Here is a 19,206-nt window from a genome sequence, read left to right as displayed (position 1 = left end):
CCGATCATCGAGACGGCAAATAAACGGAGTGCCAGTAACTACGCCCTCCCGTTGATCGATATGAGCATCAACGGGAGGAGGCTCGGGGCGAGATTCCCCGAGGGAATCTACATAGATTCCGGATCCTCGATGAGCCTGCTGGAGACGAGCGCGTTTATCGTTGTGAAAAACTCTCTGATGAGCTATTTTGCAAGGTTTCGGGACGTGAAGAGGTATGCAGGGCCGATGGTTTCGAGCTCGTATGTATGTTTTCAGTATACCGGAGCGCAGCCGAGTTTGCCGGGGATGGGGTTTCTTTTTAACGGGGCGGATATGGTTGTGCCGCCGCAGAATTTGTTCTTCTTTACGAATGGGAATGTGTTCTGTTTGGCGGCGTTGGAGTCGAAGACTATATCGATTTTGGGGGCTTTTCAGCAGAGGAATTTCAGGTTTGTGTTTGATTTGCAGCAGAAGATGCTGTCCTTTGCTCCTGAGGATTGTTCTAGAGACTTTCAGCTTGGATGATTGGTTCTTTGTTGTTGAATAAGATTTAATATATTAATATGGAATTATCCATTTTATTATTATAAAATATATATGAATTAAAAGAAATTGATGTCATTTATACCATACTAACATTTTCTAAAATATCGTGTCATTCCCTAAGTGTGTCATCTATTATAGAACGGAGGGAGTACAATGGAGGAGTCATGCACTTTCATTATTAGTTTCGTCAAGCAATTTCTCTATAGCTTGTAACAAGTGGGGTAACAAAATATTCATAATCTAAATAATTGAATTAACCAAAACCAGACTTATAAATTTGGATCAGATCAGAATTTTTATTTTTTTAATCTGGACTTTCGATTAAAGTTGTTCTTTAAATTTATGGAATATATAAAACTTTATTTTAATAAAATATTTTATTCAAATACTCCCACAATATTCTATTCTATTACTAGTACATAATAATTAAACAATTTTTTTTTTTATAAATTTTTGGATTTTTAATTTGGTTCATATTTAGGTAAGCAACTTTCGAATTTAATTATATTTTCTCAAGCAAAATTAAATAAAATGTAAAATGCTAGTACTATTAGAAAAACTATCTTGCTTGGTCGAGTAACAACAAATCTAAATATATGTTTCAAATTTTAATCCTTGTCGCCTCCATGTTCAATGAGTATACTCTATTTGTCCATAAATTATTTAATTTAAAGTGACACTTTAATTCAGTGCAGATTTTAAGAGACGTAGATGAAAGTTGTTAACAAAATTTAAAGGAATGTTCATCAAAAATTTAATCTTAATATGGAATTATGTATTTACACATTGATGCTTCATTTGATATAATCGAACAACAAGGAACAAAATATACACAATAATAAATACACAAATCATGCATAAATGAGAAACCACATTGAATTCATAGAATGATCAGAACACATATAAGTGAATCAGTTCAAGACATTAGATATACACATGTTTTCCCTATTCTACAAATTATTAACTTTTGGTGATCCATATTGCTATCTTATACGTGCGTACAAAATGAACATCTAAAATATTTCTGTTTTACTTATCTAAAAAAAGATTAAAATACTTTATGATATGTTAAATATTATTACTACGTTGACGGAGGAAGAAGGCATCAAACAATGTTGTTTTGAGATTTTTAGGCTTCTTTTATAAAATTACAATTTTACGCCTCGTTAGAGAAAAAAAAGTTCGTTTACTTCTACTTCTACTGATTTCGCACCCTCCAAAATTTTACCCTGGATCCGCCAAAATTACCATCAATATAGTTACATTTAATTAACTAAAAAAATTCTAGAGATATGATATGTATATCAAGAGTAATCTTTGAGATGTGGTGGTCAAAGTCTGGTCCATTATGTCGGGAAATAGGTGGTGGCGACTCTTCGGTAGACGTCGGGGCACTACAAAAAAATCGCGAAATAGTGGCGGAAAAATCCGCCACTAAATCTAATTCCGCCACTTAAGCTATCCAGTGACGATTAGTGGCAGAAATGAACAGCCACAGATTATTTGCCAGTAGAATATGAGTGGCAGATTATATTCCGTCACTAAACATTTACTGGCAGATTAGTCACGGAATAATTTGCCACAGAAATTCTGCCACTAAGAAATGAAATAGTGGCAGAATTGTTGCATTTATTTTCGCGCCACTAATACCACCTCTAGTGGCGAAATATTGTCCTCCACTATACATTCCGTCAATAATCCGTCGTAATGTTTAGTCCCATTTAGTGGCAGAATGAATCCGTCACTAAAAATTTCAGAAATTTGTGGTTTCATTTATTTATTATTTACCCACCCCGTCACAATAATTTTTGTCAACAAATCAATATTTTTTATAGTAAAAATAAAAATAGATAATCATACGTAACATCAAAACTTTATACATCAAATTCTTAAAAGTTACTGCAAATTCAAAAAGTTTTGTACACTTGAGAAACTCTTAAAAACTTAGTGCAAATCCTAAAAGTTTAGAGCATTAGTGAAATTCTAAAGAGTTAGTTATAAAATATTCCTTTATGTTTCTGCAGAATGCTCATCGAGTCGAGCAGCAGAGTAACTTGATTGGTGGGACAGTTGTTGGCTCATCAACTGCCTCATAATCTCTTGCATCCTTATCATTTCCTCTTCCAATTTTATGTTAATAGTCTTAACATGGAATTATGTATTTACACTTGGATGCTAATTTATCATCAAACGACAAGGAACATAATATGAACAATAATAAATGCGGAGCCACATTAAATTCACAGAATGATCTGGAGACATATCTGTCAACATATCTATTACTTATAAATATCAAGACATAACTGTACTACCTGTGTCAATCAGCGAAATATTTCTTTTTTGGCCAGAAATTGTATGTGATGTTATTTTGTGCACTAAGTAAACTGAACAGTTTAATAGACAGAATAAAGTAGGGATACCGATGTTTCCTTTTTTTTAAATGTAGTACTACCTCCGTCCCTGAAAATTTGATACAGTTTACTATTTTGATCCGTCCCTGAAAATTTGATACACTTCACTTTTACCATTTTTGGTAGTGAATCCCATATTTCACTAACTCATTCTTACTCACATTTTATTATAAAACTAATACTTTAAAAGTAGGACCCACATCCCACCAACTTTTTCAACTCACTTTCCATTACATTTCTTAAAATCTGTGTCGGGTCAAAGTGTAGCAAATTTTGGGGGACGGAGGTAGTATCATTTTGAATAAGACATCCAAAATTAAAAATATGTTACTTTAAATAGGACATAGAAAGTACTCCTTCCATCCCAAAAAAAGATTGTCTCATTTTTCCATTTCCATCCGTCCCGCAAAGATTGTCCCATTTTTCCATTTCCACCCGTCCCACAAAGTTTGTCTCATTTCACTTTTTACCATTTTTGATAGTGGACCTTATATTCCACTAACTCATTCATATTCACATTTTATTATAAAACTAATATATAAAAGTAGAACCCACATTCCACTAACTTTTTCAACTCATTATTCATTACATTTCTTAAAACCCGTGCCCGGTCAAAATGAGACAATCATTATAGGACAGAGGGAGTATGTTTTACCTATCTTAAAATACTTAAATTTTGGTGATCCATATAGCATGTTATTTTATGTGTACAAATTGAACATTTCTAATAATTTATGATATCTAAACATTTAAAAAAATGGATAAGTTTATTATACTCCATCAATCTATGAAAAATAGTTTTATTTTGCAATTTTAGGATGTTCACATTAAATATTCTCCCTTCTAAAAATAAAAAGTTTATCTCTCTCATACTTTACCCATTTTTTCTCCATTTTGAGGGCATCGTTATCTTGATCGTTTTGCTTTTGATTGGTCTGCATTTTCATTTTGTATGTTTGTTCATCCCTTTTGAGCCAAAATTGCAATTTATTACTACCTTTCCAGCTGATGGGCTGGCCGACGCCTTTCCAGCGGTCTCTCTTTCCTCTCCTTCAGCGGTGAAATTTACTCCGAATTTTACAATCTTTTCTTCTGTGAAATCGCCGATGACATTCTATTCTCTGAAATCGACAGTCTCAGCAGCCTTTTCTTCTTCAGAATTGGTTCCCTCCATTGATTCCACCTACACCACGCTGCTTATCCAAGAGGGCGTGAAGCCGAGGAGGAGTACAAGAAGACTAGGAAGCTTCCGAATCTGAGCTCGACTGTGAAGCTTCCGGACCGAGCCCGACTGATAATGCAGAGTTTCAAATCCAAGCTCGACTGAGAAGGCATATTAAATAGAAAATACTAATTTAGTCAGTACCATTTAATTGCCGTTGACCGTAAAAAATAGACGTCTCCGTTAAAAAATGGACCGAATCCCGACCATTTTCATTTGTTCAAGATTCAATAATTCAAAATTAATGTTCTGGATCAAACTCGTGAATTAACTAAAAATATTCTAGATATGATATGCGCATGCATAGCAAGAGTAATCTTTAAGATCTGGTCCATTTTGGTTGGGAAACAAGCGGCGCTGCCATAGGGTGATGGTGACTCTTGGGCCGACGATGGCCCATCTTCTGTTACAGTGGTGATGTCATAGTAGAGTCGGGCGTGTGGACTGGTACGTGGGCTCTACAGCGATGGTAACTACTCCCTCCGTCCCAGAGAAGATGTCACCCTTGAGAAATAGCACGAGATTTTAGGAGATGTTATTTTGTGTGTTAAGTGGTGAGAGAAAATATAATTTTATAATTGATGTGAGAAGGAACTTTTTCCAAAAGAGGAAATGTCACATCTTCTGTGGGACAAACTAAAAAGGAAAGTGTGACATCTTTTGTGGGACGGAGGGAGTATATATCAAGTTGTTTGCGCTTTTGTGAATTTCTATCTTTATGACAAATTTAGTTGAAACAAGGGATATATATGAGATGTAAACAAATTTTGTTTACTCGGTGCTAGATTATCCATCTCACCCTAATACTGTGACTAATTTAGTCTCAAACAAATTCATTTACTCCATCTGTCTCACAAAGATTGTCTCATTTTGACTGGACAGTGATTTTAAGAAATATAATGAAATTGAGTTGAAAAAGTTAGTGGAATGTGAGTCATACTTTTATATATTAGTTTTATAATAAAATGTGAGTAGGAATGAAGTAATGGAATATGAGATCCACTACCACAAATGATAAAAAAGTGAAATAGGACAAATTTTGTGGGAACGAAAATGGAAAAATGGGACAAATTTTGTGGGAATGAGGGAGTATAACTCATATTCTATCTGAGTATGGTCTTGTTTAATAGTAGTATATCGAACACCACCTTTCCGTGTTCACGTTAACCATGCAATCATCTTTTTTCTCCATGATTTAGTCATTAATTAATAACTTCTCTCATGCATATACTGTAAATCTCGCTATAGTTTTGTCAGTTTTTTAATTTTATAGCACTAGTAAAATAGATTATTCCATAGATAATCAACAACAAACATACAGTCTACAGACACAACAAAGAACCATTAATCCTCAGCCTCCAAGCTGATGGAAGTCTCTAGAACAATCCTCAGGAGCAAACGACAGCATCTTCTGCTGCAAATCATACACAAACCTCACATTCCTCTGCTGATACGCCCCCAAAATCGATATACTCTTCGATTCCATTGCCGCCAAACAGAACACATTCCCTTGCATAAACACAAACAAATTCACCGGCGGAGCCGCCAAATTAGCCTCCTTAAAATGAAACACCATCGTCGGTAACCTTGGCCGTGCCGCCGCATAACTAAAACAGACGTACTCGTCCGAAACATCACTCCCTGTGTTGGATAATTTTTGGATGGACTCTTATTTGAGCTGTGTTATTTGTTAAGCCCGGATGTTATTAATTGGGCTAAGCCCAATTACTTACCTCCTCACTCCAGATGCTGCCACGTGCCCCTCTCACTCAGATGTTGCCTTCTAACCATTGGATGTAGGGTTGTGTGTTTTATGTGAGTGTTGGTTTGTTGAGCCGATTCATTCTATCATCATCATCTCTCTCTCTCTTCCTTGTGACTCAGAGCATCTCTCTCTTCTCTCCTCTCTTCTCTGGTGTACTTCCGGCCATCTCTTGGTGATCTTCCATGGTTCTTTGAGTGTAAGATCAGTTGTGAGTGCTGGTGTGAAGCAATCTCTTCGATCGGTGTTGATTGCGGCGGGTTCTGAGCCAAGTTTCTTGGATCTCTTGTTCTTACTCTCTGTTCTTAGTTGAGTTCTTGTGTTTAGATCCGAGAGGATCTCTCTTAGTATCGTTAACTTGTTTCTTGAGTGTGCAGGTACAAGTGAGTAGCGAGTGGAGCTGAGTTAGCAGCTTCAAAACGTTGTAATAGTTAGAACTAGATTCGTTGTAATCTTAATTGTATTACTTGTGTAAATCAGCCGCGTGGGTGAGAGTTTGGCTGAGCTCTCTTGTACAAGAACAAAGAGGTCTCGGTAATTAGTGAATCTAGACTAATCTGATCCCTACAGTGGTATCAGAGCCACGGGGGGATTAGTCTAGCACGCCGAGTCACTTAAGGAGGTGGGCAAGTGGAATCCTCCTTCGAGAAGGGATTCACTCTGGTAAATTGGCTATATCCTTCTTGTTTAAGTTTTCTGTTTAGTGCCAAATATAGGCTTGGGCTTTTGTTTCTGGTAGACAGTCTCTGGCAAGGACTTAGGACTTCTGTGCTTTCTTTTCTCTGTGTTGCTTCCGCTGGTTCTTGTGCTCTGTGATCTGTGATCTCAAGTTACTTGACCACCAAGCATCTTGTACTGCCCAAGTGACCCCCTGCGCCCTCCAGTAGGGAGTGATTGCGAGTTGGGATAGCCTTGGCCAGTCTTGCTCGTTACAGTCAAGGATTTGAGTCCCTTTCTGTTGTGTGATAGCTCTTGGTTTGTTCCTGTGTTGCTGGTGTATGTCTCTGTGCTTTCTGGTGTGTAAGGTTGTGTGTTTCTGTCTTGCTTCCTGTGTTCTTGCAAATTTTCTTGCAAAAATGGCTCAACCTATTGGTTTGGTTCCTTATAATGGTAAAAATGATTTTGCTATTTGGAAACAGAAAATGAAAAGTGTTTTGATTCAACAAAAAGTTTTCAAAGTTGTTGATGGTACTTTACCTGAGGATACTACTCAGGATAAAATTAATGAGATGAATGATCTGGCTAGAGCTACCATTGTGTTAAATCTATCTGCATCTGTGATTAGGAAAGTTGATCATGAGGAATCTGCTGCTGAAATGTGGAAATTACTTGATACTCTGTATACTGAAACCTCTGTGTCTTCCAGAATGTATTTGCTTGAAAAATTGTTCAAATTTAAACTTGATCTTGCTAAAGACATTGATGACAATGTGGATAGGTTTCAGAAGTTAGTTCAAGACATTAAGAGGTCAGGTGATAAAACCATAGATGAATACACAAGTATAGCCCTGATGAATGCCATACCTGATTCCTATAGTGATGTTAAGGCTGCCATTAAGTATGATAGAGACTCTGCTCCTCTAGACCTGATTATTAGCTCCCTGAAATCCAAAGAACTTGAGCTTAGGGAAAGGGTTGCTGATAAGAATGCTTACAATAAGGTGTTGAATCTTAGAGGTAGGTCTAAATCTAGAGGGGGGCAATGAGCCCAGTAGTGGTTCTGGTAATTCCTCAAACTCTAGGAAAAAGTTTAGGTCTAGGTCTAGAAGCAAGGATCCTAAAACCTATAGGAAGTGTTTCAACTGTGGTGATGTTGGGCACTATAAGAAAGAGTGCACAAAACCTAAGAAGAATAAGTTCCCTAACAACAATTCCCAGGTTGAAACTCTTGTTAATGTTGCTACTTATGACAATGTCAATGATTCTGTATTCATGGTGCATGACCTGCAATTTGTGAATGCCTCTCCTGCATGTCCCTTCACTTCAAATGATTGGCTGTGTGATTCTGGATGTACTTATCATGTGAGTCCTTTTAAGGAAGTGTTTTCTGAGCTAAAACCTGTTACTAAGACTTTTGTGTCAATGGCTGATGACAAGAAATGTGAAATTCTTGGTATTGGCACTGTGTGTTTGAAGTTTGAAAATGGTTATGTGCTCAGCCTAAAGGATGTAAGATATGTTCCTGATCTGTGCTATAATTTGATGTCTTGTACTGCTCTTGAAAATGAGGGTATGGGGGCGAAGTGGGGAGAAGGCTGTATGAAAATTTGCAGAGGTTCTATGTGTCTTTTCAAAGCTAAGAAAAAATGTGGCTTGTATGTTTGTAATGCTGTGCCTCTTGCATGTGAAAAAGCTTATGTCAATGTTGTTAAAACTGACAGAACTATGTTGTGGCATAATAGGCTAGGTCATATGAGTGCAAAAGGTTTGAGTATCTTGAAAAAACATGCCATTCTTTCTGATTATGATGTTCATAGTGAGTTGTCTTTCTGTGATTCTTGTGTGCTGGGTAAACAACATAGAGTTTCTTTTCCTAGTACCCCTGCTCCTGCTAATGTGAGTAAAAGTATCTTGGAATATTTGCATATGGATGTTTGGGGTCCAGCTTCTGTGTCCTCTCACTCTGGATGTGTTTACTTCATATTTGTGATTGATGATTTCTTAAGAAAAGTTTGGTATTTTTTGATGAGACACAAGTCTGATGTTTTTGAAAAACTTAAAACTTGGAAAACCTTGATTGAAACTCAAACTGGTAAGAAGATTAAGGCTATTAGAACTGATAATGTCCTGGAGTTTTGTAATAATCAGATGAATGATTTATGTGATAGCTTTGGAATCAAAAGACATAGAACTGTGCCTTATACTCCACAGCAAAATGGGGTTGCTGAGAGAATGAACAGAACTTTGCTTGAAAAAGTGAGATGCATGCTTTCTGGATTGTCAAAAAAGTTTTGGGGTGAGGCTTTGTTAACTGCTACTTATTTGGTAAATAGGTTTCCTTCTGTGCCTCTGGTTGGTCAGTGTCCTGAGTATGTGTTCTATGGCAAGCCTCTTGTTTTTTCTCACCTAAGGGTATTTGGCTGTACTGCTTTTGTGCATAATAAATCTGACAAACTTGAGCCTAGATCTAGGAAAGGTGTTTTTCTAGGTTATCCTGAGGGTGTCAAAGGGTATAGAGTCTGGCTAAGGGATGAACCTGGGTTCAAGGTCATAATAAGCAGGGATGTTGTCTTCAATGAAGATGAATTCCCCTGCTTAAGACTGACATTGAGCCCAGATCCTATAGATGTGGACAATGAACCTCTCACTGAGGTGGAGTCCACAGGAACACTCACTGGAGTGGAGCATCCTAGTGGTGCTCCAAGTGAGGTGGAGCAGCCATTTTGGAACACTTATCCAGTCTATACTCCTAATGAGACACCTGATGAAGGAACTCCAAATGTGTTGCATAATAACCCTGCCCAATATGTTGGTGACAATGTGCCCAACTTGCATGATAGTCCTGTTAGAAACTCTCCTTCTGCTCCTGTCCAGAATGTGATAAATAGCCCTAGTGGCATTCAAAATGCTATTGATAATACTAACTTGCAGGATTATATGTTATCCAGAGATAGAACTAGAAGGGTCAATGTCAGTAAACCCTCTAGATATGATGGCTTTGTTGGTTTAGTTGTTCTAATAAATTTGGCTTTCAATGTTTATGAATCTGATGGTGATGAGCCTCAAACCTATAAGCAGGCTACTAAGTCTAAATTCTGGAGTCAGTGGCATAAAGCCATGATGGAGGAGATGCACTCTCTGAAAATTACTTTTACGTGGATACTTGTACCTTTGCCTCCTGGTGCATCTGTGGTTGATTGCAGGTGGCTTTATAAACTGAAAAATGAGGTGGAGGGCCTTAGGTACAAGGCCAGATTAGTGGCAAAAGTCTTTACTCAACAAGAGGGGGTGGATTACACAGAAATCTTTGCCCTTGTTGTTAAATTCACAACTGTTAGGATGATGTTAGCTTTGTGTGCTCATTTTAATTGGGAATTGAAGCAGATGGATGTTAAAACTGCTTTCTTACATGGTGATCTTGATAAGCCTATTTACATGAAACAGCCTGAGGGCTTTGTTGATCCCAAGTTTTCCAATCATGTGTGCTTGTTGAAAAAGGCCCTTTATGGTTTGAAACAGTCCCCTAGGCAGTGGAACATCAAGTTTAATACATGTATGCAAAAGTTAGGTTTTGTCAGAAGTACCTTTGATGCATGCTTGTATGTGAAGAACCTTGATACTGTGCCTGTGTTTCTGCTTTTATATGTGGATGATATGCTTATTATGGGTCCTTGTTTGAAAACCATTAAGGGTGTGCAAGCTGCTTTGAGTGAGAATTTTGACATGAAGGATCTAGGTGATGCTCAGAAAATCTTAGGGATTAATATCTGTAGAGATAGAAGTATATCCACCCTTGTGTTGCATCAAGAACCATATGTGTACAAAATTCTGAAAAAGTTTAACATGTTTGATGCTAAGCCTGCTTCTGTGCCTTTAGCTGCTCATTTTATGTTGAGTAAAGATCTATGCCCTAAGTCTCAATCTGAAATTGATGTTATGAAGAGAATTCCCTATGCTAATGCTATTGGATCTGTTATGTACTTGATGGTTAGCACTAGGCCTGATATTGCCTATGCTGTGTCTTGTCTTAGTAGATATATGTCTAATCCAGGTCCTGTTCATTGGGAAGCTCTGAAATGGCTTCTTAGATACTTGAAGCAAACTGCTAAGTATGGTTTATGCTATTTTAAATGTGATGATGGTGTCTTATTAACTGGTTTTGTGGATTCCAATTATGCCAATGACAGAGATAAGAGTAAGTCAACAACCTCCTATGTATTTTCAGTGTATAAGTCTTGCATAAGTTGGAAATCACAGCTGCAGCACATTGTGGACTTGTCCACCACTGAGTCAGAGTATATTGCCATCACTGAGGCAATGAAAGAGGCTGTATGGTTAAAAGGAGTACTTTCTGAACTCAAGTTTGTGAAATCCACTCCTGTGTTGTTCTCTGATTCTCAATCTGCTATTCAGTTATGTAAAAACCCTGTTTTTCATGATAGAACAAAGCATATAGATGTAAGGTTTCATTACATTAGGGATATTGTAGAAAAGGGTGAAGTGTTTCTTCAAAAGGTGCATACTGATAAAAACCCAGCTGACATGGGAACTAAGCCCTTACCATTGGAAAAACTTCTTTTCTGCATTAAGTTTTTGCACTTTGATCTAGGATAGGTTGCATGTCCCAGGGGAAAGACCTCAGCCACCTTATCTGCTGTGGTAAGGGTGGTAGGTGGCTGGAGGCATGAAGTCCTTTAGACTAATGGGTGTCAGCCCCTCTGGTGTCTAAAGGCAACCTAGTAGTACCCAAAATGCAAGTGGACTTTGTCCTTTGGTGCTGAGGGATCTGCCTTGTAGGCTGTGATGATTATGCCTTAGCCCACAACACTTGATTGGTTTTCCAGAATAAAAGTCCAAGGTGGAGTATGTTGGATAATTTTTGGATGGACTCTTATTTGGGCTGTGTTATTTGTTAAGCCCGGATGTTATTAATTGGGCTAAGCCCAATTACTTACCTCCTCACTCCAGATGCTGCCACGTGCCCCTCTCACTCAGATGTTGCCTTCTAACCGTTGGATGTAGGGTTGTGTGTTTTATGTGAGTGTTGGTTTGTTGAGCCGATTCATTCTATCATCATCTCTCTCTCTTCCTTGTGACTCAGAGCATCTCTCTCTTCTCTCCTCTCTTCTCCGGTGTACTTCCGGCCATCTCTTGGTGATCTTCCATGGTTCTTTGAGTGTAAGATCAGTTGTGAGTGCTGGTGTGAAGCAATCTCTTCGATTGCTTAGTTCTGGAGAGGATCTAGGGTTTGTGAGAACTTGAAGGCCGTGTGTGGAGATTTGTTCGGTGGAACTTGATCTGGTGTGAGGGGTTTATCTGGTGAAGGTATTGGTGGTCTGAGGGTTGACTCTATCCAATCCATTGGTGCTCCCTTGGATCTAGTTCTGGAAGAATAGATCGGTGTTGATTGCGGCGGGTTCTGAGCCAAGTTTCTTGGATCTCTTGTTCTTACTCTCTGTTCTTAGTTGAGTTCTTGTGTTTAGATCCGAGAGGATCTCTCTTAGTATCGCTAACTTATTTCTTGAGTGTGCAGGTATAAGTGAGTAGCGAGTGGAGCTGAGTTAGCAGCTTCAAGACCTTGTAATAGTTAGAACTATATTCGTTGTAATCCTAGTTGTATTACTTGTGTAAATCAGCCGCGTGGGTGAGAGTTTGGCTGAGCTCTCTTGTACAAGAACAAAGAGGTCTCGATAATTAGTGAATCTAGACTAATCTGATCCCTACACCCTGTATACCTCTCCACATCCCGAAACCTCGCAAAATAACTAACAAGATAATTTTTCACAGCAACAAACACACTTGTTTCTAAAAGGCTTAATGAAGATCCGGAATCTATGTAGATTCCCTCGGGGAATCTCGCCCCGAGCCTCCTCCCGTCGATGCTGAGATCCATCAACGGGAGGGCGTAGTTAACCGCGCTCCGTTTGTTTCTCATCTCGATAATCAGCGTCCTCTGCCCGTTCCTCCCGCGAATCACGGCCTCGTCGCCGAACCTGACGTACGAGGCCGTGGTCGGGGAGAGGCAGTACGAGAATCGGTACTTGATCGACGCGCCGAGCTGCTGGGGCAGCGACGTCGGCCTTCTGTCCATCCCGAGTATTCCGGTGACCTGCGGCTGGAATTTCCCGCCGTTGGAAGTCCCGCAGCCGAATACGAGGTTTGTTACGGCTGCGGGACTTCTCAGGCTAGTGTCGAACGTGAATGTTTCGGTGGCGACCGGACCCTTGGAGAACTGGCCGCTGTGGTAGTTGATGGAGTAGCTGCAGCCGCTTCCGAATAATGAGCAATCGAAGCTTTTGGAGAGGGGGTGTTTTTTGCTGATCGGTTTGTAGGTGCTTGACTTCTTCGGCTCGAAAACAGGGGCGTTCTGCTTGAAGCAGCGGGTGCAGGGCTTGCATTGCATCCACGTGACGCCGCTGCCGGTGTCAAAGACGAGAGTCCTCTTCACAGCAGGGGTGCCGATGTATAAATCCGCGGTGGAGATGGGGTCGAGCTTTGCTGGAAGGCGGATATCTGCGTGGACGGGGTTCTCGAAATGGGAGGCGCGGGAGAGGGAGATCTCGGCGTGTTTGAGGAAGCGTTGCGCGGTTGTGAGGTTCAGTTGGTATAGAGGGGAGTCGGGGGAGCCGCGGTGGACGAGCTTCAAGGTGAAGGCTGACGATGATGTCGAGCGTCAGAGGAAGAAGAGGGCGAAGATGAGGAAGAGGATGTTGATTGAAGGCATTGTGTTTTATGATGATGGAAGAGGGAGATCGAATGAGTTTTCTACTTATATGTGGGAAGAGATGGTGTTTTGAGTAATTGTGATATGCCTATTTTGCTACTTTTTTTCTTTTGTGAATGATCTGTTATTTATTTCTTAGGTTGAAATGAGAAATTGGAAAATGCGTTATGTAATTAATCTTAACATGGAATTATATGGATTTACACATTGATGCTTTATTTGATACTCCATCCGTTCCATAGTAATGGAGGCGTTTTTTTTCGGCACAAAGATTAAGAAAATTTGTGTTAGGTGAGTTGAATAAAGAGAGAATAAAGTAAAAAATAAAAAAGGTAGAGAGATGACTCTATTACAATGGAACGTACCAAAGTGGCAGAATGACTCTATTACTATAGAACGGAGGAGTATAATCGAACAACAAGGAACAAAATATACACAATAATAAGTACACATTATCATACTTAATGAGAAACCACATTGAATCATAGAGGGGGATCCTCTGTTATGCTATTTAGCACAGCAGCAGCCTATGCTGTCTCTAATGCAACATTAAAATAATATATAATTATTCAATTTATTTTATTTTATATATTTAATATTTCTTATTTGGTGTGTCTAACAGCAAATATCACAACAGAGGATGCCTATCCAAATCCTTAGAATGATCAGAACACATATTAGTGAATCATATCAGTATATTAAATACATGTTTTCCCTATTCTACAAAGTATTAACTTTTGGTTATCCATATTGCTATCTTATGCGTGCGTGCAAAATGAACATCTAAAATATTTCTATTTCACTTATCTAAAAAATGATTAAAATACGTTATGATATGTTAAATATTTTTACTACTTTGACGGAGGAAGAATGCATCAAACAATGTTGTTTAGAGATTTTTAGGCTTCTTTTATAAAATTACAATTTTACGCCTCGTTGGAGAAAAAAAAAGTTCGTTTACTTCTACTTCTACTGATTTCGCCCCCTCCAAAATTATACCTGGATCCGCCAAAACTACCCTCAATATAGTTACATTTAATTAACTAATAATTTTCTAGAGATATGATATGCATATCAAGAGTAATCTTTGAGATGTGGTGGTCAAAGTCTGGTCCTTTAGGTCGGGAAATAGGTGGTGGTGACTCTTCAGTAGACGTCGGGGTAGAGTCGGGCATGTGTGCTGAAGGCGAGGGATCTAAAGCGATGGTAAATGTATAAGGTTGTTTGCATTCATGGCTTTTGTGAAAATCTCTTTGTAACAAAGAAGCAATTAGAGATGATGGCAGGATAAAGCAAATATTGTTGAAATTAGGGAGAAATAAGAGGATGTATCATTAAATTGGGGGTGATGATGAGATGTCATTAAATTGTGGAGATAAATATAAATGTGATGCCAATGAAAGTATTTAGTAAATTAATAAGTATTTATCTTTTCAGATCTGATGTTTTCTCACTATTGGTCATGACTAGAAGTACTGATTAATAGTCTCTTGTTCGGTTACTCATTCCCTCAATAATTTAACCAATGACAATATATCTCGGCATATTTACAAGATGGAGTACAAAATGTCATTACAAAAAAACTCGCAATTTAGTGACGGATAATTCTGTCACTAATCAGAAATTTAGGCACTTAACAGATTTAGTGTCAGATTAAGTATTGACGGATCCGTCAATACAAAGCTTGTCAGTAAAAAAATCCGTCACTAAATTTACAATTACGGAAATCAAAGGCGGCTGCTATGGTAAATTCGGATCATTGACGGACTATCCTATCACTAATTAGTGATTGACGCTTAAGAGTCACTTATCCGTCACTAATTCTTGAAATTTCCGCTGCTGAAACTAATTCTGTCACTAATTTGCATTTTTTTAGTGCATGTGTCTCATGATAATCCATCTTAGCCCATTATTACGACTAATTTAATTTTAAATAAAAGTCTATTATAGCTAATCTCATGTTATATCTTAGTATTATCTATCTGGTTTAAAATAGTGAACACCACCTTTCCATGTTATAGTTATTCATGCAAGCAGCATCTTTTTTGGCCATGATTTTGTTATTGTTGAATAAAGACTGTTGACTCATAATTGAAAGTATCGTGACTTAGTCTTTGTTGATTTCAGCTTTAGTTTGACTCATTCTTAGTTGGTTGTTTAGTGTTCCTAGTCATTAGCTATATTCTGTTATTGCTGATTTTTAGCTCATTTCAGTTTGCCGTTGTAATCTTCATGCTTAGAGGGCTTATAAATAGCACCTCATATTAGTGGAATAAACAAGTCAATTTGGAGTCATCTTCTGATATACACTTTTAGACTATGAATATTTCTTTCTTTTGTGTTCTTCACTTTCAAGTTCCAACATTTGTGGTATCTAGAGCCGGGTCCTGTTATGATGGCCAGCAACGGGAGTTCGATGAGTGCTACACAACCACTCATTCCAGTCTTCAAAGGAGAAGTCTATGAATACTGGAGTATCCGGATGCAGACTCTACTGAAGTCTCAAGATCTATGGGACTTCGTGGAGCAAGGATATGCAGATCCCGACGAGGCGAACAGATTGCGGGAGAACAAGAAGAAAGACTCGAAGGCGTTGGCGATCATCCAGCAAGCCGTGCATGATAGCGTCTTCTCCAGAATTGCAAGGACGACCACCTCGAAGCAAGCTTGGTCAACCTTGCAGAAAGAATTCAAGGGAGATTCAAAAGTCATCGTCGTGAGATTGCAATCACTTCGACGTGACTATGAAACACTGATCATGAAGAATGGAGAATCTGTTGCTGATTTTTTGTCGAGGGCAAGGGAAACAGTCAGTCAAATGCGATCTTGCGGAGATAAGATCACGGACCAGACCATCGGTTACAAGGTGCTAAGAAGCTTGACTCCAAAGTTTGATCATGCTGTAGCTGCAATCGAAGAATCAAAGGACCTATCAGTTTTTTCATTTCAAGAACTGATGGGATCTCTTCAACCTCATTAGTCGAGGATTAACCGATCGTTTGAAAAGTCTGATGAAAAAGCTTTTCAAGTGAAAGGTGAATTCTCCAATCAGAAGGAGTTCTCTACGGCAAGAGGACGAGGCAGAGGAGGTTTCCGTGGTCGCGGGCGTGGCCAAGGTCGAGGTCGTGCAGTCGATCTGACGCAAAACAATATTTTAGTGGACAACAAGGCGACAAGAGCCATATTCAGTGCCATAATTGCGGCAAATATGGGCACGTGAAAGCAGATTGTTGATCGAAGACAAGCAAATTACGTCCAAGAAGAGGCGAATGATAACAAGTTATTCATGGCGGTTGCAGACGTCGTGGATGTGCCGAATGATGTGTGGTTCGTGGATAGTGGTTGCTCAAATCACATGTGTTCCAACAAGGAGATGTTCAAAGAGCTCGATGAATCTCGCAAGATTCAAGTCAGGCTAGGTGATGACAAGTCCATTCAAGTTGAGGGGAAAGATACTGTTGCAGTAAAGGATGGTCATGGTAATACCAAACTCATTTATGATGTCTATTTTATTCCACACTTGGCAAATAATTTATTGAGTGTTGGGCAATTGATATCTACAGGATATATGGTGGTGTTTGATGATCGTTTCTGTGTCATCAAAGAAAAGAAATCTGGTCAAATTATTGCAAAGGTTTGCATGTTGGAGAATAGAATGTTTCCGCTGCGAATGTCAAATGTGGAGAAATACGCTCTTGTTTCTGGCACGCAAGAGGCGTCGAGCCTGTGGCATTTACGATATGGGCATCTCAACACAAATGGATTAAAGCTTCTACGGGAGAAAGGTATGGTTCATGGGCTGCCTAAAATTGATGATTTTTATTTATGTGAAGGATGTATCTATGGGAAACAGACGAGGAAATCCTTTCCTAGTGGTGTATCGTGGAGAGCTTCTAATTGTCTTGAGCTCATTCATGCTGATTTGTGCGGGCCTATAAATACAGAGTCAATTGGTGGAAGTCGGTATTTCTTTCTAATTACTGATGATTATAGTCGTATGAGTTGGGTTTATTTTATGAAAAATAAATCCGAAGCCTTTGAGAACTTCAAGAATTTCAAGGCGATGGTGGAGAAACAAAGTGAGAAAAGCATCAAGGTTCTTCGTACAGATAGGGGTGGTGAGTTTTGCTCTAATGAATTTAATCATTTTTGCGAGACTAATGGAATACGCAGAGAATTGACGGCACCATATACGCTGGAGCAGAATGGTGTGGCGGAGAGGAAAAATCACACCGTTGTAGAGATGGCGAGAAGCATATTGAAGGCGAAGCATCACCCAAACTCTTTGTGGGAAGAAGCTGATGCTACTGCCGTATGCCGTATTCTTACTGAATTTATATCCTACAAAAGCTGTTCAAAATCGCACTCCATACGAAGCTTGGGGAGGTACGAAGCCGACGGTGAGCCATCTAAAGGTTTTTGGATGCGTAGCTTATGCTTTGGTGAGCTCTCAACATCGTCGAAAGCTTGACGAGAAATCTGAAAATTGTATCTTCATTGGGTACTCTTCTCAATCTAAAGCATACAAGCTATATATACCTCTTAGTGGCAAAGTTATTATCAGCAGAGACGTTATTTTTCATGAAGATGCTGGCTGGGATTGGGAGAGCAAGCAAGATGATTCATATATGCTCTTCCCGCTGAACTCGAGTGATGCAGATTCTGGTGTGAATTCGCCGCACATCAGCCCTCCAAATTCACCACAAAACAGTCCCATAAACTCACCAAATATTACTCCAAACACTACTCCAAATACGCCTCATACCAGCCCTATAAATCCTCCAAACTTAAATACACCACCTTCATCAAGTAGTTGTTCATCTCTCGAAACACTACCTCCACGAGGCTATAGGTCTCTAACTGAACTTTATGAGAGATGTACTTTTGCTCTTATGGTTGCGGATCCAAATCGGTTCCATGATGCTGCTGGAGAAGAGAAGTGGCAGAATGCAATGAATGAGGCGATTGGAGCAATTGAAAAGAACGGAACTTGGATGCTGGAAGACTTGCCGGAAAATAAGAGTGCAATTGACTTGAAGTGGGTGTTCAAGACAAAGTATAATGCAGATGGGAGTGTGCAGAAACACAAGGCTCGTTTGGTTGTCAAGGGCTATGCGCAGCAGCAGGGCATCGACTATGAGGAAATGTTCTCTCCAGTTGCTCGCTTTGAAACCGTGAGAATGTTTTTGGCGTTGGTTGCTCATCTTAAGTGGCCTATCTATCAACTTGATGTCAAGTCTGCGTTTCTGAACGGAGACTTGGAGGAGGAAGTCTATGTCGTGCAGCCGGAAGGATTCATTGTTGAAGGCATGGAGGATAAGGTCTATAGGTTTAAGAAAGCTTTATAAGGCTTGAAGCAGGCTCCACGTGCGTGGTACATCAAGTTGGATTCATTTTTCCAGCAAAGTGGATTTGAAAGAAGTGTCAATGAGCCTACATTATATGCAAAGAAGGAAAGTAACGGTAGTTTGCTCCTTGTTTGTGTATATGTTGATGATATAATATATATGTGATCTTCTAACTCTCTTGTTACTGAGTTCAAAGAGAGTATGACGAATATGTTTGAGATGACAGATTTGGGTTTGTTTAATTATTTTCTTGGATTGGAAATTAAGCAAGGAGAAGATGGAGTGTTTGTCTCCCAGAAAAAGTATGCCGAGGATCTTCTCAAACGCTTCAACATGATTAATTGCAGAGCTGCAGTTACTCCCATGAATATCAATGAAAAGTTGCAGCTCAAAGATGGTACAGAGGAAGCTGATGCAGTAAGCTTTCGGAGTCTAGTTGGAGGTTTGATTTATTTAACACATACGAGACCCGATATTGCCTTCGCCGTTGGTATGGTTTCCAGATTTATGCACAATCCAATACGTCAACATTTTGGAGCTGCAAAAATGATGCT

General features: G+C 39.1%; 1 protein-coding gene across 1 annotated transcript; it reads right to left on the bottom strand.

The window, feature by feature from the left end:
- Positions 1 to 11,958: 11,958 nt before the first annotated feature.
- Positions 11,959 to 12,983, bottom strand: LOC125188966 (aspartic proteinase CDR1-like). The gene is made up of 2 exons (XM_048086101.1): positions 12,316 to 12,983; positions 11,959 to 12,136 (listed from the first exon to the last, which is right to left on the bottom strand). The coding sequence occupies exons 1-2, from the start codon at positions 12,981 to 12,983 to the stop codon at positions 11,959 to 11,961; spliced, it is 846 nt and encodes a 281-aa protein (XP_047942058.1).
- Between the last annotated feature and the right edge of the window lie 6,223 nt (positions 12,984 to 19,206).

This window comes from Salvia hispanica, chromosome 1 (genome assembly GCF_023119035.1).
Source record: "Salvia hispanica cultivar TCC Black 2014 chromosome 1, UniMelb_Shisp_WGS_1.0, whole genome shotgun sequence".
Taxonomy (NCBI): Eukaryota; Viridiplantae; Streptophyta; class Magnoliopsida; order Lamiales; family Lamiaceae; genus Salvia; species Salvia hispanica.
This window is presented reverse-complemented; position numbering and strand designations above follow the sequence as displayed.